The sequence below is a fragment of the Pavona decussata genome, unplaced genomic scaffold (genome assembly GCF_977016875.1).
Source record: "Pavona decussata unplaced genomic scaffold, jaPavDecu1.1 SCAFFOLD_53, whole genome shotgun sequence".
Lineage (NCBI taxonomy): Eukaryota > Metazoa > Cnidaria > Anthozoa > Scleractinia > Agariciidae > Pavona > Pavona decussata.
This window is the reverse complement of record NW_028145475.1, coordinates 3747223-3770000: the sequence shown is the minus strand read 5'-3', so window position 1 is coordinate 3770000 and position 22778 is coordinate 3747223. Positions and strand designations below refer to the sequence as shown.

The following is a 22778-nucleotide window of genomic DNA, read 5'->3' as shown; positions in this document are numbered from 1 at the left end:
CGCACCTGCTTATCGTGACTCTCTACTCGGCAGACAATTTTTACGCGTGAAGATTTTCTTTTAGTATACACAAGCCAAGCCGTAAAAGCAGTATTGAGAGTGGCTTTAGCCAAGCAGTTTTGAAGTGTGGTTTTAGCCTTTCGAAGCCCTATGCTTTTACGAGAAGAGAGTCCCTTTACGGGACTTGACTCAGTAACTTATCAACGTATACCCCAACTGGGTTTTTTCTCGTCTTCACCTTTCAAGCGCCTTTGCAAGAACAACATCGCCAGCCAAGAAGAATCATGACATTTAAAAGAACATTTGATAGGTTGAAAAAAACATTGACTTAAAACTCTTTGTTGTCATCGAAAGGTGATGACAACTTGTCCTCGTTACTATTGAATTAAAAGCTATAGCTAGTAGATTTTTTCGTGGACTTGCCCACCTCCTTCCTAGGAAAGGCTACATTTTCCAAATTTGAAGGGCAAATTATTTTATTCCCTAGTTAATGATTATTCCACGAGTGCTCGTTGGGAAGGAGATGATTAGGTGCTGGCTATAATTGTCTCCAACAAGTGTGAGTGCAATAATTGTTTAACAAAAACCAACCGCTAAATCTTGCTGGTTTAGTAATATTTTCAGTACTACTTTCCTTTCCCGCTGACGTTTACATCCATCACATTTGTGGGGCATGGTGTGATGGCTCATATACCATGGTCGCTAAACCAAACAAAATCAGTAATTACTTTAATATCCAATGATCTAGTTGGATTAGAATCAATAGAGACTTCAATATTCTGACTCTTGATTGCAGTCACGGGCACATTAAAAACCACCTTATATGTCGATTGCTACGGTCGAAAACAAGCTTCTTTGATAAAATGCTATGGTAAAAAGCTATCGCCGTGGCTGTTAGGAGGCTTCTAAGATGATAAATATCCCACAAAAGGTTGTGTTTATAACGACAGAGAAACATGCGCTGAATCTTATGTACAGGAGCTGCGTTCCTTATACCTAGTGAACATCTGATGACAAGCAGTTTGTTGCACAGAAACCATTCCCAGTGTATTAAAAGCTTGGCTATAATATATCACCCATTAGAACTTGCATGAAGATCCTCTGCTAGTATTTTACGATCCCACTCGTAAGAGCAAAGCTTTTGACAAGTCTTTAAACATGCGCGTGGAAGGCGTGTAGGATCGCACGTCTTGCAGCCCCCATTAAACCCGGCACATTCATTCATAGGCATATTCAATTTAGTAAATAGTAGTAGTTTTCTAAAAGAAATTCATCTTTCATTATCGAATAAAACGAAAAAAATCTCCAATATGTTAAAGTTAAAACTGTTTTAAGGCGACATTTTGAAATTGTGTAACTGTCCTTTGACGCAGGAATTACGTTCATTCAAATTTAATCGACCAGTTTTGGATGGCATCTTTGCCGAAATCCATTGTAACATCATCTTGGTCTTTTGTTCGTCAAGCGAATGAGTCAAGTCTCTCCACTATTAACTCGATAAAGCAGAGTATTGAAAAAGGCTAAAGCCATGCACGCAGGCGACATAAAGAATTGCCAGCCCAATATAAAATTCCTTAACTGTGGAACCATGAGAGCCCCGTATCAGCGTGTACCAAAACGTAGGTCTATCCCCCCTGTACCGCTCAAACTCCTTCTTGCAAACGGCACTATCCCCACCAATGTAATGTCGAGGTTTGTTAAAAGCATTTTTGATCGGTTGGAATAATGGCGCAAAATTCATTGTTTTCTCAGGAATCAGAGTACTGTTTATCTCTATACTATCGTGGTTATCACACAGTTGGTACTAGATTTCTCGCTGACTTAGCCATTTAGATGACCCGCTTCTTAGCCAAACTTCGTATTCCAAAGTTGTAGAGCGATTAATTTCTTATATCTACAAATGTTTTAGTTCTTAATACAATCAATTCAGGCGTCAACACCCATTAATTACAAGTGGATTGAACAACCGTTCTAAACGGCCGTCCGTTACAACCAAGAATAAACTCCTAGGAATTAAACTTCATTTAAAATGTGTCTTGTAGACTTACCAGTTATCGCCTTCGCTGTACAGAAGCTTCAAAGGAAATGAAACACCCACGATAGGGTCTGTATTTACATGTACAAAGGAAGATGAACGTGCGCTGCAGGAGCCTGCGGCGTTCTTTACTTCGCATGGCAACCAGTTGGTTACTAAGACTGAAACCATTGCGAGTGTGTTCCTGTTCATGTTGTGTTCCGTAAATTTCACAGTTAAGGTGTGATACTTGTTTTGTTGTTATACTACTGCTGATTAGACTCGTGTGGAGATTCTTACCTATTATACAAGCCAATTTATAAAAGCAGAGCTTTGAGCCGAAAGGCTTGAGCCACAGACGCAAGTGGAAGCGTGGAAAATTACTCAGTCATATCACGCACGTAGTAGACGTTTGTATCAACCACATAAAATCACTGATAAATTCAGCAGTGAATATGTTAAAATACATTTTAGGACAAAAATGATCCATAAAATTAACGAGCTTAATGACACTTCATGACACTTAATTATTCACATTTAGATCGCTTGTCTTACTGGGTTAGAAATCATTTCCAATGCATTCATTTCCTTATTTCTTATTACTTGTTAATTTTAAGGTGTTACACTTGTTTTGTTGGTTATACTACTACTACTACTACTACTACTACTACTACTACTACTACTACTACTACTACTACTACTACTACTACTACTACTACTACTACTTCTACCAGCGTTTACCAAAAGGTAGGTCTATACCCTCTCCGCCGCTCAAATTCCTTCTCGCAAACGGCACTATCCCCACCAAAGTAATGTCGAGGTTTGTTAAAAGCATTTTTGATCGGTTGGAATAATGGCGCAAAATTCATTGTTTTCACAGGAATCTGAGTACTGTTTATCTCTAAAATATCGTGGTTATCACACAGTTGGTACTAGATTTTTCGCTGACTTAGCCATTTAGATGACCCGCTTCTTAGCCAAACTTCGTATTCCAAAGTTGTAGAGCGATTAATTTCTTATATTTACAAATGTTTTAGTTCTTAATACAATCAATACAGGCGTCAACACCCATTAATTACAAGTGGATTGAACAACCGTTCTAAACGGCCGTCCGTTACAACCAAGAATAAACTTCTAGGAATTAAACTTCATTTAAAATGTGTCTTGTAGACTTACCAGTTATCGCCTTCGCTTTACAGAAGCTTCAAAGAAAATGAAACACCCACGATAGGGTCTGTATTTACATGTACAAAGGAAGACGAACGTGCGCTGCAGGAGCCTGCGGCGTTCTTTACTTCGCATGGCAACCAGTTGGTTACTAAGACTGAAACCATTGCGAGTGTGTTCCTGTTTATGTTGTGTTCCGTAAATTTCACAGTTAAGGTATGATACTTGTTTTGTTGGTTATACTACTGCTGATTAGACTTGTGTGGAGATTCTTACCTATTATACAAGCCAATTTATAAAAGCAGAGCTTTGAGCCGATAGGCTTGAGCCACAGACGCAAGTGGAAGCGTGGAGAATTACTCAGTCATATCACGCACGTAGTAGACGTTTGTATCAACCACATAAAATCACTGATAAATTCAGCAGTGAATATGTTAAAATACATTTTAGGACAAAAATGATCAATAAAATTAACGAGCTACTCGGCTATTTGATGGCTTCATGGCACTTAATTATTCATATTTAGATCGCTTGTCTTACTGGGTTAGAAATCATTTCCAATGCATTCATTTCCTTATTTCTTATTACTTGTTAATTTTATGGTGTTACACTTGTTTTGTTGGTTATACTACTACTACTACTACTACTGCTGCTACTACTACTAAGAACTCGGGTGGAGTGCCTTGCCTATTATAAAAGCCAACTTGTAGAAGCAAAGCTTTAAGCTGAAAGGCACATATTAAACCACAGACAAAAGTGGGAAGCGAGGAGAATTGTTTATTCTTAAACTTATTAATCATTCATCAAGAGAAAACAAAGAAAATCACTATTGTGACCGTGGTTTGGACATGTGTTCCTAATTACCATAAAAGTTCTGCCAACTTTAGCCTTGAATTTCTTCAAGAATTATTGATCATTTGAGTATCCATATCAAACACTCGAAATTGTGTTTCATCAGATATCCGGCAAACAACTCGAAGTCGTTTAAAAAAACTTGGATGCGCCTTGTTTTTTCAACCAACTTCTCAGTGTTTGGATATCTGATAAAACACACCTTCTCGTGTTTGATGTATTACGTAAACCACGCATATAGTAGACGTGTTTTAGCCACACAAAAACACTGAGAAATTCAGCATTGGATATTTTGAAATAAATTTCAGAATTAAAATGAGCAATAACATTAACAAGCAACTATTTGATGTCTATGTATCTGAATAAAGATGTCTGTCTGTCTTCATGATAATTCAATTGTCACATTTAGAACTTTTACTTTAGTTAGAATACTATTCAATTCCTTATTACTGATATCCCTTAAAGCATTTAAGATAAAAAAGCGTTTATGCTTTGGCCATATATATTTAACACATTGCTGGTTATAACTCGCAAAGGTAGCCGAAAGTGTCTTAGAACTGTCCCTAGACATTTTGAACAAACATTTACAAACTCTGACAGTGTTCAATTGTTCTAAAGACACATTGTTGAATCCGTAATCCTTCAAGGCCACAAAATGTAAGTTTTGTGATTATTACTGCTGAAGGAAAAATAGATTAATGGATCCTGTTGGTTGTCCCATGCAACAAGCTAATTCTATGGCGCAATACGCTCTCAGATGTACGTCTGCAAGGCTTTTATTGCGCGGGGGAAGTTGGTAGAATGACGGGGGTGGAGGAGGTACGAATTGCAAACGATATTTCACAGTTATTCACTGAAGTGGTTATATTATCGTATAGTGACATCAAATAGTTGCTTGCTAATTTTATTGCTCAGTTTTAATTTTGAAACGTATTTCAAAATATCCACTGACACACTGACACTTAACTATATTTACTCTTTTTAATTTTAATGGCAAATTCATGTGCTTTTATAACTTGGATCTCTTTAACACGAGACTATCAGTTTTTGTTATTTATACTGTTTTGTCTTTAAGTTTCAAGTTTCTTTATTTTCAAGTATCAATTAAACACAAAGAACAGGACTTAAGAAGAAAGGAGGGTGGAGATGTGAAAACGAAAACCCATGGGGTTAAAATTTGTTTATACACCTAATCTCTTACTTCACAAATGGATATCTGCATTTAAATTAAACTTAGCGAGGGTACATGGAAATAAGCAAACATATGTAAGTAAAATAAACAAATAAGTAATGAAAAAGAAGAAGAAGAAAAAATAAAATAAATAACTATGCAGGAAGTTAAGAAATCACCCTCAGGTTTCGGATGATAGCAGATATTAATAATAACAACTGTCTAAAATACAATATAAAAATACAAAACGAAATAATGATAACTCACTAACATACCAACTACTAAAACTCTTTTCATAATTACCAAAATATTCATTTAAATCTTTTCTAAAGCTTTGAAGGGATGCTGCATTCTTGATGTTTAGGGGTCATGATTTTGTTCCAAAAATCTTTACTAAGGAGAGTACCTGAAAAACCAGCTGTGAAGTTAAGCGTATTAGCCACTATAAATAAGGTGCATGAGTTGAGTACGTGAGTGAGTGTATCATCAAAAAGGGATAGCTAGCCCTAATTAGCCATGCTCTTTCTGACCATGTACTCTAAACTGCTGCAGGACAATGCCGGAAGATAAATATTCACCACTATCCACCTCCACTCCGGTAAATAATTGTTAACCATCCCGAGTTGTAGCAGCTAATCATAGCAAACGAAGAGTTAAAAACAAACCAAAATTGCCATCCACTGGTTTGGTGTATACAGGATAACGTTTTTCTTCGACGGGACAATTCAAGCTTCTGATTTCTTGATCCCTCCTTGTACATTATCGTAAATTGTAGAGATTTTTATCGAAAGTTGACGGACTAGATCTGTTCAGGAAGAAATAATATGTTTTGATAATACAAATAGATTAGAAATTGATCATTATTGTGAATTTAAACTAGGCCGTCTTGGAGGATTTCACAGTTGACCCTTTTAAAGGTATTGAAAGACGGAAACAGTGAAACTAAAGCTCGATAGTTGAATTCGCTTTAAAACAATTTAATTTACATTGAATTTACAAGAACAGTTAAATAATTTTATTACATTCTTCCTGTACTAGTTCTTACTTCTACCTAGACCCTATGCAAAAATGGCCGACATTTTAATATTCTATTGTCTGGATTCAAATTAGCCTCACTAGCCTCGTTCAAGGCCGAAATATTCTTTTGATTTTTGAACTCAAGATTGAGGTTAGTAGGGCTAATTTGAATGCAAACAAAAGAATATTAAAATGTCAGCCATTTTTGCATACTGTCTATACGCTCTGTAAATTTTCATATAAATTAACTCTTCTAATGTACGCTATCGCACAACAAGGATTCTTACATCGTGCAGAAACTTGGGATATTTGTGTTTCGTCATTGCTTGATGCAGGGCCCTTCTATCGGTAACAATCGGTAGCATCCGAAGCATTGTTTAAAAAGAAAGTAGACCATGGTGGATTTTAAATCATCAGTAAGTAAACATTTCACAGAATCATGATTGGAACCATTCTTTAAAGCATCATCAAAAAATTCTCATGATCATTCAACCAATCGACGGCAAATCAACTAAAAGACATTTAAAACTCAAGTGGAGCCGCAGGCGACTGGCTTCACTGCCAACTTTTAGACATTTTATGGCAACATTTTATGTTCTATAAGATTTTAAACCATAGAAAACTGCAGTCGATTTGATTTTTACAATAACATTGAAAAAGTAGGAGCGGCTTTATTTTCCGTTAAGAAAGCGCGCGCGTTACATCTGACGTCACTTTTATTGTCAGTACTCTTAGAGACAATAGTTATCGGCCAATCAGCGCGTGGGAATTTGGACAGTTATTGTAAAAATCGCTATGTATATTGTCATTTTTGTCTGGTCTAGTTGAGGACCGTCTCGCTAATTACAGTATATTTCTACACAGCTAAGGTTAATCAAGACCAAAACCAAGGGAAATGGGTGACATCTTCAGAATTGAGTCAAACGGGTAAAATGTTCAATTGCTCTTGTTTTTTCTTTATTATTATTCATTTATGCACTTTACAATCCTATCAAGGCCATTCCAAGTCTGAAAGACTTAAAGAAAAGCAGTGCTCTTCGCTGTGATTTTAAATAAGATTTTAATCGCTTTAACAACATTTAATTGTTGACTATTTTGTTGAGATAGGAGCAGAGTGCATGCGTCAAAGTGTCCTTGAGTTTCCCTTGAAACATTGGTTTGTATTGTAAGTAACCGTTTGAACTGTGCATGCGGTTTGCTCCCGTCCCGAGACCTTGCAGCTAAAATTACCGACCACAACAATAACATCTACTATCGACTGGGTCAATGGTCATTTATTCGGCTTAATGCTTACGCAATTACAAAGAAGATACAACATTACAGCGCCTAGTCCCTACGTGATCTGAACTTAGGTTACACATTTATCTCATCCGATCACATACAGAAATCCGCTGTAGCTCGAGCCACGGTAACGCATATTTCCGCTGTCAATAATCCTCCGAATAGCCTGCCAGCAAGGATCTCGATTGTAGTTTCGTGCGTAGCTATAGACTGTTACACAGCCTAAGCTTACTCTTCCTGGATGCATACCCATCGCGTACCGCCCTGTTTTTGTGCGCTGTGTATAGCCGTAGTAGCCAGAGTCGTCTTCTTTCTTGGGGTAGAGATTGTACCAGTCAATACCTCGGTTGGAGTACCTTTTGCCAATGAGGTACTCTCCGCGTGGAGTGGGTCCACCATAACGATCATCTCTGGTCTCCCTGGGTGGTTGTGTAGAGCAGGTTCTTGCACTTCTTCCCCTGTTTAAAAATAGTCATGATAACATAATCAATGCAATCTGCTGTTATTATTAGTCTTCTTTCTTCTCTGAAAGAGCTTTTATTTTAACTTTAAAGGATCAGTTCTGAGTTTCTGTTTCGGATGCCTGTCCCTGATGGCTCACTGCAATGATGACGACCTGAGATGTAAGGTGGAAGGTAGTTCTTACCTTTGTTCCTGTTTATGAAATACTGCGATTATCTGTTGAAAGCCATTGAGTATCACTAAGCTTTCTTGTTCTTTATGTGTATTTCACAATTTTAAAAAAACTAAGTTGTGTACTTTCGACATTTTTTATTTCTTCGACATGCCTTAAACAGTGAAAGAATTAATTACAACTAATAACAACATGCAACACTTTTCATTAATTTTTAGGCTATTTTTTTTTTCTTACTTTCTGCATGAGACCCAGTTGCCGGCTCTGTAGTGAGTACACACCACTGCATTAGGGTTGCGACGTGGACCTCCTGCGGGGCTGAAACATTATAAATATAACCTTAGTAGAAGTCCTCTCTGATTGGTTGAAGGCCGTGTTTTAAAGCCATGTGGGAACATTTTTGCCATGTATACTTAACAAATAGATTCCATTTCCCTTTGCGTCTGTACTCTGACAACGCACAGATTTTCTCAAAAATTCAATTAGTTATAAGGGTGCCATTTTATGGGATGCTGTTTCAATTTATTCTTCGTATAAATGGAATTAATAAAGACAATTGCATAAATTTCGTAGAGTTCGAAATAGTTTTTTACTTTAAAAGAAAATAGTGTAAAAGGACTTTTTCGTCCTTCCTTCCATCCATCCATCGGCCCGTCCATTTCTTCGTACTTTGTGTGCTTCTTCTTTCATTCATTTATTCCCACAGTCTCACATTGAGCCGTAATTTTGTAATTTTTAGGTTGCATACTCACAACTGGTAGACAGGTGTCCACCCCAATACAAGGTTTACTTCAGCTTTTTTTTATTTATTTATTTATTTATTTTTTGGTTCAGTGTTCCTCAACTCCTCTCGTTGCTCGTCTCTGCTTTACTCTAATGTACTTTACTCTACTAATAATAACTAGTAATAAATAGTAATAATCAAAGATTAGGGAGTGCGTTCGATGATCTCGTCCTCAGGATCTCTCTCTGCCAAGTTGGTGATGATGACATCCACCCCTGCAAAATCTGCGGAGGATGCAAGATACGCGTCCGAGGATCCATTTGTTGTCCCATGCAATTGCTAGTCCTGTATTAGGAGTGCATTCATTCCGCACCGCCGAATGCAATCATCACCAAGTCTTCTTGCCTGAGCTAATTTGTAAATTTTTCGTTATTTTTCAACTAACCTTGTTCTTCTGCGGCGTCGCCGTGATCCCCGAGAGAAAGCTTGGCTGGTGAACATCGCCAAGAACAAAAACACGATCATCACCTTTGGGTTCATTGCTCAGGCTAGAAAAGAAATTTAATCTCTGCAGGCGAAAGAGTTTATTTTCAAAGCCAATGAGTTAGTGTTATACCGCGTACCAGTTTAAAGATTGAGTCTAAGATACACTTGCAATTTTGAGGTCGAGCTAAACTTTAAGTCCAATTTTTATATAATACATAATGCGAAGCAAGTATAAATGTATAGTAATTCAAATTGACAAGGTCTTATTCGGGGTTACCGTACTGATTGAAAGGAACTCGAACTCGACTCTTGAACTCACTGATTCCATCGGGAATTGCACGAAAACTTTCAATTGTGTTCGAAAAGGAAATAAGACGTTTAAAGAAGAAGACTTATTTTTAAAAATACACAGCAGGAAGCGACTGGAAGCAGCGATGAATGTGCATCACACAGGATTGTGATGCTACTTTTCATACTGTCGATTTTCTAAATTTGTGACTTTTCTTTTCGGGAAATGATTCACTGGGAGCGAACCCATCACAACTCGTTCAAACGCAGGTGCTAATCAACTTACCTAGAATTTTAGCAAACTGGTCCTGCAAATGACTTGGAGCCTATAGAAACACTGGTTGCTTTCAGTAGTGCTCAGGGTGCCGTCTTCAAACCGAACAAGCTGTGTGGTTGTCATTTGTGTCTCTGGACCTCTCTTATATACTCTGCTTTAGCAAATCACCGTGTTTATTTCAAGTATCACCACTTATATTATCAATATTAATAATAAACTGCGTAATGACTGTATCAGTGTTTCAGCGTTTCAGAAGTTTCTATGATATAAATAAATAAATACAACATTAATGATATAAACCAGTAAATAATGCGAAAGTGGCGACCCGCCTTCAACAATATAAATTTAAACAATAAACTTTTATAGATACCTCCGGCATATAGTCGCTTTAAAAGCATCTGTGACATAAATATTCTACATCAAAAAAGTTACTTGAAGGGTACATTTTTGTTAGAAATGAATCCGCGAAGGAAAAAACTCCTCTGAGTTACGTAACCCAGGTTACGTAACATTCAGTGCTTTACAGATATTGATATTGAGAATCACTTGGAATGAATTGTACTGTATTTCTGTCGGTTTCAATGATTCCATTGGTAGTCTGGAGGTTTTGATGTTCCTATGATAAATGATCCATTACTAATCGGGTCAACACACTTCTAACCTTTTTAATCCCTTTATCTTAACGTGTGCGAATTCAAAATCTGCAAGACAAAAAGTATTTTAAATAAAATAAATGATCTCGGTTTCTTTTTCCGAGTTACATAACCTAGATTACATAACCTTAACATCACCTATTTTTCAGATCTGAGAGTGCAGTGATAGATGATCCATTAATTATCGAGTCAACACAATTCCATCCCTTTTAATCACTTTATTTTAGCGTGTGCGAATTCAAAAACTGCAAGACAAAAGGTCTTTTAAATAGAAAAAATAATTTCGGTGTCTTCTTTTCCCGAGTTACATAACCTAGATTACATAACTTTAACATTGCCTATTTTCGGATCAATATTGTAAATCCTTTTGAATATGTAGTAGTACTATAAGCACGTTTAAGGACGGTGCCTACTATTGTTACTGCGCATACGTTCTGCGCATCTCGTGATACTCGGGTTTCCTATGGGTGGTGGCTACTAATACAACGATATTTTTAGGCAGTTCAAAACTTTTAGGGGGAGGCAGAATTTAGAACGTGCTTTTGGTATCCAAAAAGAAAATTAGGGGTAAGCATGCATTTTTCAGAGATAATAAAGCTTCAATTTGGAAAAAAACGCCATACATTGAGTGCACACCACTGCGTTGGGGTTGCGACGTGGACCTCCTTCGGGGCTGAAACATTATAAATATAACCTTAGTAGAAGTCCTCTCTGATTGGTTGAAGGCCGTGTTTTAAGGCCATGTGAGAACATTTTTGCCGTGTATACTTAACAAATAGATTTCATTTTCCTTTACGTCCTGCACTCTGAATTATCTCTAAAAAATGCGTGGTTACCCATAAATTTCTTTTGGGATTTCCATAGACCTTGCTAAGATCTGCTTCTTCCCCATAATCATGAGCTGCGAAAAAATACTTCGGTTTTAGTAGGCACCGTCCTTAAGGCACTTAATGCCATAACTCGGTCAATACTACGTGGATCTTTTTTCAGAACTTTCAGCACCAAAATAGTCCTGATATGCATGATGAGTGATACTTCCGTCAGTTTTTTAATGTGACTGTCACGAGAAAAGATATGAGTGGGCATAAAATAATATTACTAGCCCCCAAATGAAGACGAAACTTCATCTCCCCCACCCCGCAAGGGCCTGGACATTTTATCGTTTGAAAATTGACTTTTTCAAATACCGGGACCCGTGGGGACAAAACGCCGTTCAAATGCCCTACCCTGGGGTCGAATTAGACGGCACTGACCGCTCAATGCTGAAACTGCTTATGAAAGATAAATAGATAATTCTTCAGCTACAACTAAATTAATCATTACAATGATAACAATAGTTCACTAATAAACCTTCCAGATGTAAAAATGAAGGTAAAAAAAATCTGCTTTCCACGAATGCCACGCCTTAAAATACTTGCTTGAGTGCACGTTTAAATATTCTAGGGGACTCTCCTTGCCTTATGTCCTATGCATATGGAAGGCTGTTCCATAGGATGGCGACACTATCGCTGAAGTTTGCTCACGGATGTTAATTTTAAACCTTTACAAATACATTGGGGTTACGCGTCGCTAAATGCATGGGCGGCACCATAGCAGTCATCTGTTGATTCATTGTGAGTATGGATTGCACCTTACACCTGAGACCAGTCTATATTTAAATCATGATACGGAGGTTTTACTCAGCGTAAAACCGTAAAATAGTAGTATTTCTCGATATTTTGAGCTTTCAATATCGTCTTTAATATTATACCGTCATCCTCCAATAACCCGATATCGGAACTCGGCTTTACAAAACGTCGCCATCAAAATTCTCTTGACATTCTCGTGATGCGGAAATTTAATCGTAATTTTTCAAAAATATTCCAAATTAACATCGTGGTTATGCTTCCTTCTTCTTGAGCGAACGTTTCATAAAATCCTAGCGATCATCAATTGTTCGAAGAAAGAACAAGCCTACAACGTTTTCGATGAATGCGCGTGACACAAGGACAAAACTTGAGATGCTTAAGGTTGGCCAATTTTTTCACGTTGCTATTTTATTTGCTCTCCGCAGCCAAAGACACAAATAGTTTCAGTGCACTATTATGATAACTTTTAACAAAACTGGATTAGTGAATGTTGTGGCTCGGCGAGCGAGTAAGATGAGTCAAATCCTACGCTGTGATTGGCTACTCGAGCGGGCAAGAAGAACAAATATAATAGCAACGTGAAAAAATTGGCCAACCTTAAGCATCTCAAGGTCTGTCCTTGTGTCTTGCCCGCTCGGGATAACACCGGCGTTACATCGAAAGTTTGAATTGCGAGTAACAATGCAATCTTTTCTTCGATTTCCCGTTGTTGGGGAAACGCTTACTAAAATGTTCGGTAAACTCTCAGCATGCACCTAAAGAAAAGGAAGGAGAATGGAATCATCCTGGTGTAGTGATAATTTTGTTTCCGCTATAATATCGCGCGATCGGCTGAAAATGGCGAGTATGCCGGATTGTATTAAAATCTTCCCTCACTTAAAAAAATCAACATTTTTCGTACTCAATAATTGTACACTCCTTTAAGCCATTATAAACTTAGAGCCTTAAGATAATTTAGGATTCTCAGTTTTCCCTGATTACATGCTAATCCAAAAATGCTACCGACTGAAAATAAATCTTACACCAGCCGGCTGTGAAGAATTTCTTTTCGAGGAGAACACTTTTATGTCCTGTTCTGTTTTTTTTTTTTTTGTGTAGTTTTAACTTGAAGGTAAAGCCATATAATAAATCCTTTATTGACCAATCTAGTTTTGTCAAGATGGCTGGATATTGGCTTCGTTCTTGGTCGCAAATAAAAGAAGTTGGCCAATATCCAGCCATCTTGACATCACGCTTGGTCACTAACGCATATCTATTGTTTTTAATTTTCGTGGCGATCTCTTAGAGCTCTTAATGCGCCAGCCGGATAGTAATAGGGCGAAACGTCATTAACAAACTTAGATTTCAAGGATAAATGAAAAACCAATATACGGATACCAATGAATTAATTAACTGGATCACTATCTATTTCTGCCGAGATATCACATATACAAATCTTAATAACAATAAATGTATTATCGTTTGTCTCATGATGTTGTCACTTTGATATGTAAATAGCGACGTTTCGACGCTTCATCAGGCGATGACTTCGACTGGTTACGAGGCACCATTTATATCACGATGATCGGCTGTGATTGGTGTATTTCGATCCCAACTGTTCTGGTGAGAAGTTGCTCCCTGAGCGGTCCGTTGTTGTACCACTCTTTTGTTGTGTTTCTTGATTGTAGGCATCCACGCTTCGGGAATTACAATAAAATTCTGCTGTCCCTGTCGCTGTCCCTGTCCGCCGTCTGGTTACCGCACTTACCCCGCTTTGGAAAGAGGAAGGAGGCTATCCACAAAAGACTTCACCCTAATAAAATCCTTGAAAAATAGGTAGATAACCGAATCAAAACTTGAAAATGGCAGCCCTTTGAGCACACGTTCGAAGGAAGGAAATAATAAATTACAGTTATTTAGTTTGCTTCTTCAATAACAAACAACTAGGAATCCAAAGAGTCCCGACCGATTAAGATGGTCTCCCCACTGAGATGCGCTGGTAATTAAACAACTTTTTTTTCCATTTTAGTCTCGCCGTTTAATAATATTGATTATTTTTGCACATTATTTTCACAGTAAAACACTGACTTTAAGCTACTTCATGCTGCAATAATGTTTTTTGTATAATTTGTACTAATCTGTTATAACTAACATCTGTAATTGTTGCATAACCCTAAGTGATTGAAATAAATAAACCAATTGTATCATTTACTAATGTTGAGGTAATACATTTTGGAAATTTAGGAAAAGGAAAGATTTGTTGTTTGTTGGCTTTAATAATATTTAGCATGTGTATAAACGGGCTAATCACAGTTTTTTAATTGAGTTGTATATCCCCGACTTAGTTCGGCGAATTTGGGCCGCCATGTTATTGATTTTATGTCTTAAGTCTATAAATCAATGGAACACTGTTCGCGCAGCAACATCAATTATTATTATTATTATTATTATTATTATTATTATTATTATTATTATTATTATTATTATTATTATTATTCGTGCTGCACCATAAATTCCTCTGGCCTCGTTCTGGGATTTATTTGCTGCTTAGAAATCACCCGTTCACGACACATAAAAATTTCTTTCTTTCTTTTTTTTTTTAATTTCCACCGCGCGGTTAGATTGAATACATTACTGTAACACAAACAAGAAGTGCTTTCCAAACATTTTTAAAGTCGCTAACTTGTCGACCAAATTCATTGTAAGATACTCGTCTGAAAGTAGGTGAGCCCATTTCTACATATGTTGAGTTTTATCATACTTAACGAACAAATCGGTAATCAATGTTTCCTCAAATCAAAAACAATTATTACCGCAAAATTTGCTGCATTTATCTTGCACGACGAATGATTCGTCTAAGACGCTTTATGCATCAAGATGAATACGAAAAATAAGCGACAGACACATTCGACTGAGCCAAATTATACGTCTATTTTATGAGTCTGCATGATGAATGACGCATAAAACAGACTCAACATTCTCTCATTTAGCGACAGACAACTTTTAAAACAGCTTCCTCAAGACTTTGGAACTCTGTGTAGTATTATTCGTTCAGCAGATCCATTTTGTAGTTTTAAACTGTTTAACCGAGACTCATCTTTTTTACTACGTATTTTGCATTCTAAGCAACATGATTATGTGAGTGGGGGTCCAAAATCAAATATCAAAATATTACATGTATGTACACTGAAGCAGGACGGGGACTTCCTCCTATTGGTATTTATTTTTTCTGTTGTTATTATTCTTTTTCGAGGCGAACTTGTGTATATAGCAATCAGAACAGAAATAAACTAAACATCGATCTCTCAAAAAATTGCACAAAACAAGCGAGTAAATATTTTGCGTAAGCGTATTGTATTGATGAAAATGAAATCACACTTTGCTTTTAACGTGCTTAAAACACTTTCATTCAAGTATACTTACACATCTTAATCTTTGCCGTTATATCCTATTCTTTTAAGTGTTTGGGTTTGTTCTCAGTAAAGATTGTCACAGATAAATGTTAAAATAGAAATATATGCCAGAAAAAAATTGTTAGTAGTTTATGCCAACTATACAGTGTATTGCAAGACGTTTGTTTAACTAACTATTTTACCTGAGAATGAAATTTCCTTAAATGAAGCAAAATGGGATGAGATAAGAAAATAAACCTCCGAGGGAAATAACAAACAGGGACCAAAAAATGAGCTCAAGAGACTGCTCTGAAGTTAGCAGTAGCGTAAGATAAAGAAGTTGCAGTGTAAACACTGCAAAAAAAATATATTTTGCAAAACAGTAAATTAAAGTTTTGTCAACAAAATCACAAAAAAATACTTGCCTCTTTGGCGATCAATAACAAGTCCTTTTTTATTCCATTGCTGATTTTTCGTTCGTTTTACAACGTTAAGTAAGCGAAATGTTTCACTTCAAGAGAAAAAATCCAGAGTTTCATGGCGTCGGATCAGAGTAAAATGATTTCCCTTCGGTCGTTCTTTATGATTATCCCGCCTCTAAAAGATTCCATTTGTTTCTCCCGCCGCTAAACATGGCCCGAAAAAAACGCGCTCAAAAGACTGCTCTAAAGTTTGCAGCATTTAGCTTTAGCTTAAGTTTAACTGCGTGTCAACAGTGCAAGAAATCAATATCTTGAAAAACAGCAAAGATTTGTCAAGAAAATTACATGGATGTACTCGCCTCTTCTGAGAATAACCAGTCCTTATATTCCACCGCTGATTTCTTCGTTCGTTTTACAAAATTAAGTGAGCGAAACGTTCCACTTTCAGAGGAAAAATCCAAGGTTTCGTCGCGCCGGATTGGAGTAAAATGAGTTCACTTCAAGATTCGGTTACTGTTTATGCCACCTCTCCTGCCGGCCGCGAGTCGTATTTATTTAACAATTATTCCATGAGCGCGCGTTGGATATGAGATGGTAAATAGCCAACGAGGCGCGAAGCGCCGAGTTGGCTATAACCAATCTCATATCCAACAAGCGCGAATGAAATAATTGTTTTATTAAATTTTTCCGCGTTTCGGTATTGCTTTTGAAGTTTACTGAATTTTACTTTAAGTTAAAATTTCTTTCAAATTAAAACGACCGGATGTTGAGGCAACTTCCGACAAAAGCGCGCGAAAATTAATGATCACATGACACGCGCAGCTCTTTGCAAACGGAGTTGAATGAAAAATCGAAAGCGAAGAAGATCAAACACAGTCGGACATCTCAAAAACAAGAAATGTTTAAATGTACGAGTTACCACCTTTCTGAGACAAGCATTCAAATGTTTTTGAAGTTCCAGCTAATCGAGAATTGTAATAGTTGTGCACATTTGAGCAAATGTTTTGCTGTGTGGTGCCGAGCGAAGGAAGGGATCAAGGACGGCTTTTTTTTTACGCTGAACTGAATTCCTCCAGACGTTTTAAAACACTTAAGGCAAAGTCCAAGTGTACGAGGTACAACCTCACTGAGACAAGCATTCAGTGCAAGTTTTTAAACTTCAAGCTTATCGAGAAGCGTAAGAACTGTGCACGTTTGTGCAAATGTTTTGCTGAGTGGTGCCGAGCGATAGAAACGAACATTATGGCCGCCGTTTGTACAAATTTCATAGATGAACTTTTGTAACTGGAGTCCTCGTAAATGCGTAGAAACATAAAGGCAGGCATTAAGCTCTTCTTAAGAAATTTCTTCGATCAGTTTTAACCTCTTACCGCCAGGATTTGCAAGCCATCCTGAAATTTTTGCAGGTAACCGGTTGTTATTGTTGTTGTTGTTAAGTTTATGTGATCTACATCGTAAAATCGTGCAATTTTTCTGATTTTAAAGGAAACTTCAGAGATACGTACCACTAAATAGTGTCATACCGAACTTTGCGGCTTTTATTGTTGTTATATTGTGATTGCATTGTTTGGTATTTCTTCCTTTTCTTTTTTTTCCTACATTTTTCCGAAGAAACTTTCGCTTCCCGCCGAAAAAAATTTAGCTTAGCGACACCTAAGGCATTCGTTTTCCATATAAGGTCAAACTACGGTATATGAGCTGATAACCGGGATTTAGTGAACCAATCAGAACGCTAGAAATGCAATATCCGAGGCTGAGAATTTAATAAACTCTTTTTCCCGCTGTTGGAAGGCAAAATTTGGAAGAGATTAGAAAATAAAACTCTAAGGGTAATAATAAACATGGACCGAAAAAAATGAGCTCAAAAGGCCCCTGTGAAGTTAGCAGTATTTAGCTTATTAAACAGCGTGACAACACTGCAAAACAACAAGTTCTTGCAAGACAGCAAACAAGCAAAGTTTTGTCAACAAAATCACATGACTATACTCGCCTCCTCTGAGAATAACCAGTCCTTTTATTCCAATTCCTGATTTTCCGTTCATTTTACAACACCAAATTAGCGAAACGCTTCACTTTAAGAGGAAAAATTCAACGATTCGTCGCGCCGGGTGGGAGTAAGATGATTTTACTTCAAATGTCTGATGATGTGCAAGTCGATTTGTTTCTCCCGCGGCTAATCGTCCTCCTGTTTCTCCCGCTGTCGGTTACATAACTTGACTTTGTATTTTGTTGTCTTTCAAATGTCTTTGTGTTTTCTTAAAAACAACTTACCGCTAAACAAACAAGGGGCGCAACAAAGCTTCACCCAACCTGAGTTAGTTTTCCTGAGGTACTAATTGGGTTTTTTTCGCCCGAAAGTCGACTCGCCAGAAAGAGTTTCTCTCGAGGTTGCGTCGATTTGCACGACAAAAAATAGACCGTATTCACAAACTCCATAGGGAATTTAGTTCTAAGTTTTCACTTCGTGGTAAAATTCTCGCTACCAAAAGCAAATCAATTATATAATATTTGTTACAAATCGACATGCCAGCTATTTGTCTAGAAATCATAATCAATCATCTTGTAGATAAATCCCTAACATCTCGGAGAAACTCGGTAGCTCAACTTAAGGACCTCTTTTAGTTTGTAAGTACAATTTTTACTGATTGTATCTCCGCTCGTTTTATCGTGTAGGTCTTAAAGCTATTTTTTTCCAATGAGAGTTTTACATTTTTTCTTTTTTATTTTAAACATCGCGCGAATCGACGTGATTCCGAGCGAAACAACCGCTGCGTACGGACGGACGGACGCACGGTCGTATGGATGTACAAAAGTGACGTCATAACCAAACCAAAATTTCTTGAATTCACGGGTTACCAAATTGAGTTAGCATGCGGTTCATGCGCGCGCGCCTTCGGCACGCGCGGAGCTCTGCTACTACTACTACTACTACTACTACTACTACTACTACTACTGCTATTACTACTATTACTACTACTAAGAACTCGTGTGGAGTGCCTTGCCTATTATAAAAGCCAACTTGTAGAAGCAAAGCTTTAAGCTGAAGGCACATATTAAACCACAGACGCAAGTGGGAAGCGTGAAGAATTGTTCATTCTCAAACTCTTTAATAATTCATCAAGAAAAAACAAAGGAAATCACTATTGTGACCGTGGTTTGGATATGTGTTCCTAATTACCATAAACTTTTGCCAACTTTAGCCTTTAATTTCTCCAAGAATTATTGATCATTTGAGAATCCATATCAAACACTCGAAATTGTGCTTCATTAGATATCCGCTAAACACCTCGAAGTCGTTTAAAAAAAACCTGTTTTTTCAACCTTCTTTTCAGTGTTTGGATATCTGATGAAACACACCTTCTCGTGTTTGACGTATTACGTACACCACGCATATAGTAGACGTGTTTGAGCCACATAAAAACAATTAGAAATTCAGCATTGGATATTTTGAAATACATTTCAGAATTAAAATAAGCAATAGCATTAACAAGCAACTATTTGATGCCTATATGTCTAAATAAATATGTCTGTCTGTCCTAATGACAATTCATTTGTCACATTTAGAACTTTTACTTTAGTTAGAAACCATTTCCAATGTATTCAATTCCTTATTACATATATTCCTTAAAGTATTTAAGATAAAAAAGCGTTTATGCTTTGGCCATATATATTTAACATATTGCTGGATATAACTCGCAAAGGTAGCTGAAAGTGTCTTAGAACTGTCCCTAGACATTTTGAACAAACAGTCACTAACTCTGAAAGTGTTAAATTGTTCGAAAGATATATTGTTGAATTCGTATTCCTTTAAGACCGCAAAATGTAAGTTTTGTGATTATTACTGTTGAAAGAAAATAGATTAAAGGATCCTGTTAGTTGTCTCATGCAACAGGCTAATTCTATGGCGCAATACTCTCTCAGATGTACGTCTCCATGGCTATCATGGCGCAGGGGCAGTTGGTAGATTGACTGGGGTGGAGGACGTACGACCTATGGAGATCGTTTTTAGCCACCCACCAATACCCATGACAACCACTGTTAAAGCAGCATAGCGTAAATTGCAAACGATACTTCACAGTTATTCATTGAACTGGTTATATTCTCGTATAGTGACATCAAATAGTGGCTTGCTAATTTTATTTTTTAGTTTTTATTTTGAAACGTATTTCAAAATATCCACTTTGTAATTTAAATGACAAACGAAATGTATATATATTTTCTTTTCCCTATTTTAAATTCAAATTCAAGTGCTTTTATAGCTTGTATCTCTTTAACACGAGACTATCAGTTTCTGTTATTATATTGTTTTATCTTTAAGTTTCAAGTTTCTTTATTTCCAAGTATTAATTAATTAAACACAAAGAACGGGAATTAAGAAGAAAGGAAGATGGAGGTGTAAAAACGAAAACCCATGGGGTTAAAAATTGTTTACCCACCTGATCTCTTACTTCACAAAAGGATATCTGCATTTAAATTAATCTTAGTTAGCAAGTGTATATGGAAACAAGCAAACATAGGTAAGTAAAATAAACGAATCAGTACGAGTTTTTGCGTCAATTTGTCGGAAATACAGTAAGTGACTAATCTAGAGCTGGCAACCACTGCTTTGGCACATACTACAGGCAAGCATTCACCTCAGTGTCGGTAAATTGTGGTAGATATTTGCTTTCCCTTTGTACGGCTCGGTAAATATTCACCACTCTTCTCATTCACGGAAAAGCTGCGACGTACTTTTTGTCACTTCTTAAACCACGTGTTTTTGGTTTGTTCATTTCCTATTGGCCCTTCAAGTCCCTGGGGTCCTCATAAGGCTTTTTATACGCCCTGCTTGGCATATTTCGCCCTCTTTTCGCAATTCCATTTTTAGTTTTGGGTTTGTCAAGTTTTTTTTTTCAAGCATTTTCCAAGCGTCGCTGAAGCGACTTTAGTATATCATGGCACACTTGGCTCCTCCTGACCCGGACGCTTTGGTCGCCATCGCTCCGCCACCTGATCCTGCTCCCGAGCCAGCACCAGCACTGGCGCCTGAAATAAGTTTTCATTTCTTTTTTGTGCTTTTCTTAGCTTACTACATACATTTTTTAGTCACTAGTTTTACCTTAGTGTTCCTGTAGTTTTATGCCTTTCCTGTACGCGCTTCGTATATTTCGTTGGGCTCGTTTTCGCCGGCGCTTTTAGCTTCTTTGCACATTTATTTGGATTATTTTAGTCAGAGTTTGTTCACGTTGGTGTTTTCGGTGTCCGTGCAACGTACAGTCATTTGTTAGCTTACGCTGGCGCTTTCTGCGTCTCTGCAACGTAAATTTGGTTTATTTGTTTACATTAACGCTTTTCGCGTCTGTCAATCGTCGGCGTTTTCCTACGTCTATGCAACGTATATTTAGCTTTATTCGTTTACGTTGGTGCATTGGCGTCTGTGCAACGTATGTAAGGGTTATTGGCCTGGAACAAGGGTATATCGCCCTCGGGCACGCCACGAGGGGAATATATCACATATCCCCGAGGGATAGGTCAATAACATGCTTATTTTTTGGTTGGTGAGGATTCCTAATAGAAACAAGGACCCCTAAGGTGGAAGTCTAGTACATAACATTTTTTTTTAATGGCAGTAGTAGGCAGTGTGATTTCAGCCGTAAAGATGTTTATCTCAACTGTTTTCTTAACTTTGGATTATTCACACAACAATTTGTATAAACAGTTGCTTTTGTCTGCTGGTATGCGTGGTAAACATGTTTGTCACTCTTGCATAATCACTGCATTCAGTACACTACACGTTGTGGTTGAGCGGCTGCTGTTAAATTTTGGAAATAGTGTGCAGTCGGCTATCGTTCCGTGTGGAAACAACGATGACCGTTTGTTAAGATGAAGTCTTTTTAACCGAAAACTTCTTAAACTGTCATTGCTGAACGGATTAGTGGTCGTATTCCTGCAAATGTAAAGAAAGCTACCAGTGGGACAGTACGAGTATGGAATGAGTGGTCGCCGGTGAAAGAACCTCCCTTCCAGTAGTCGACAAGGAGATGAGTTTGAGTTTGTTGTTGCGCCTGTTATTGAATTACTACTACTACTAGTAGTAGTAGTAGTAGTAGTAGTAGGAGAAAAAGTTATGTTGTTCATTTTTTTCTTTAATAATAAACGATTAAGAACTCGTTGAAATGTTTAAGATTACTAAATAAGGGGAATAAGTCGAGCGGTATATGGCAAGGGGGGGAAATATATATTCCCCCCCCCCCTCGTCATAATCCCCTCGCCTCAGCTATTGTTTTCAGCCCCGTCCTCCCCTTTTACAACCAAAGCCGCACCCAGCTTTTCAGACAGTTGGTAATTGACAGGGGCTATTGAATATATTCAACCGAAAAGAACAAAGGAAACCGAGCCAACTGAAAAAAAGGTTTAGTTATTAGTTTACGTCTATGCAACGTATATTTAGCTTTAATTATTCGTTTGCGTTGGCGCATTGGCGTCTGTGCAACGTATATTAGGTTGTTAGTTTACGTTGGCGTTTTTCGCGTCTATGCAACGTATATTTCCAAAAACTTGTTTTACGTTGGCGTTTCCAACGGCTGTACAACGTATATTTGGTTATTAGTTTACGATGGCGCTTTTCGCGTCTGTGCAACGGATATTTCGTAAGGCCGGTTTACACATGCGATTTTTGATGCAATTTTTGTCGCGATTGCCACTGAGATTTTTGTCGTCGCCAAGTTGCAACTTCAAATCGCGCGTGTAAACCGGCTGCGATTTCAGTGGGACTCGGGCGCGGTTTCAGCGCGACATCGCTTCAATTTCTATG

The 22778-nt window shown here is 37.5% G+C and overlaps 2 protein-coding genes across 26 annotated transcripts in view; both read right to left on the bottom strand.

The window, feature by feature from the left end:
* Positions 1-2472, bottom strand: part of LOC146480562 (matrilin-3-like) — a 29034-nt gene extending 26562 nt beyond the window's left edge. For 5 of the 24 annotated variants that reach the window (XM_085109742.1, XM_085109752.1, XM_085109753.1 and 2 more), the window contains exon 1: positions 2049-2471. The gene's annotated coding sequence lies outside the window, so the exon portion shown is untranslated. Of the gene's footprint in view, positions 1-2048 lie in introns of all 24 variants that reach the window. The other 19 variants (XM_085109759.1, XM_085109761.1, XM_085109760.1 and 16 more) reach the window with 9 other exon arrangements.
* Positions 2473-7192: 4720 nt separating this feature from the next.
* LOC146480561 (uncharacterized) lies at positions 7193-10064 on the bottom strand. Of its 2 annotated transcripts, none has more exons than XM_085109339.1 (4): positions 9921-10064; positions 9306-9408; positions 8374-8454; positions 7193-7960 (listed from the first exon to the last, which is right to left on the bottom strand). In XM_085109339.1, exons 2-4 carry the CDS (start codon positions 9398-9400, stop codon positions 7588-7590), a joined length of 549 nt encoding a protein of 182 aa, XP_084965465.1. In that variant the 5' UTR covers positions 9401-9408; positions 9921-10064; the 3' UTR covers positions 7193-7587. The 2 variants fall into 2 exon arrangements, with proteins under 2 accessions (XP_084965465.1, XP_084965463.1); XM_085109337.1 differs by having other exon boundaries at positions 7195-7960; positions 9306-9428; positions 9921-10058.
* Positions 10065-22778: the final 12714 nt, after the last annotated feature.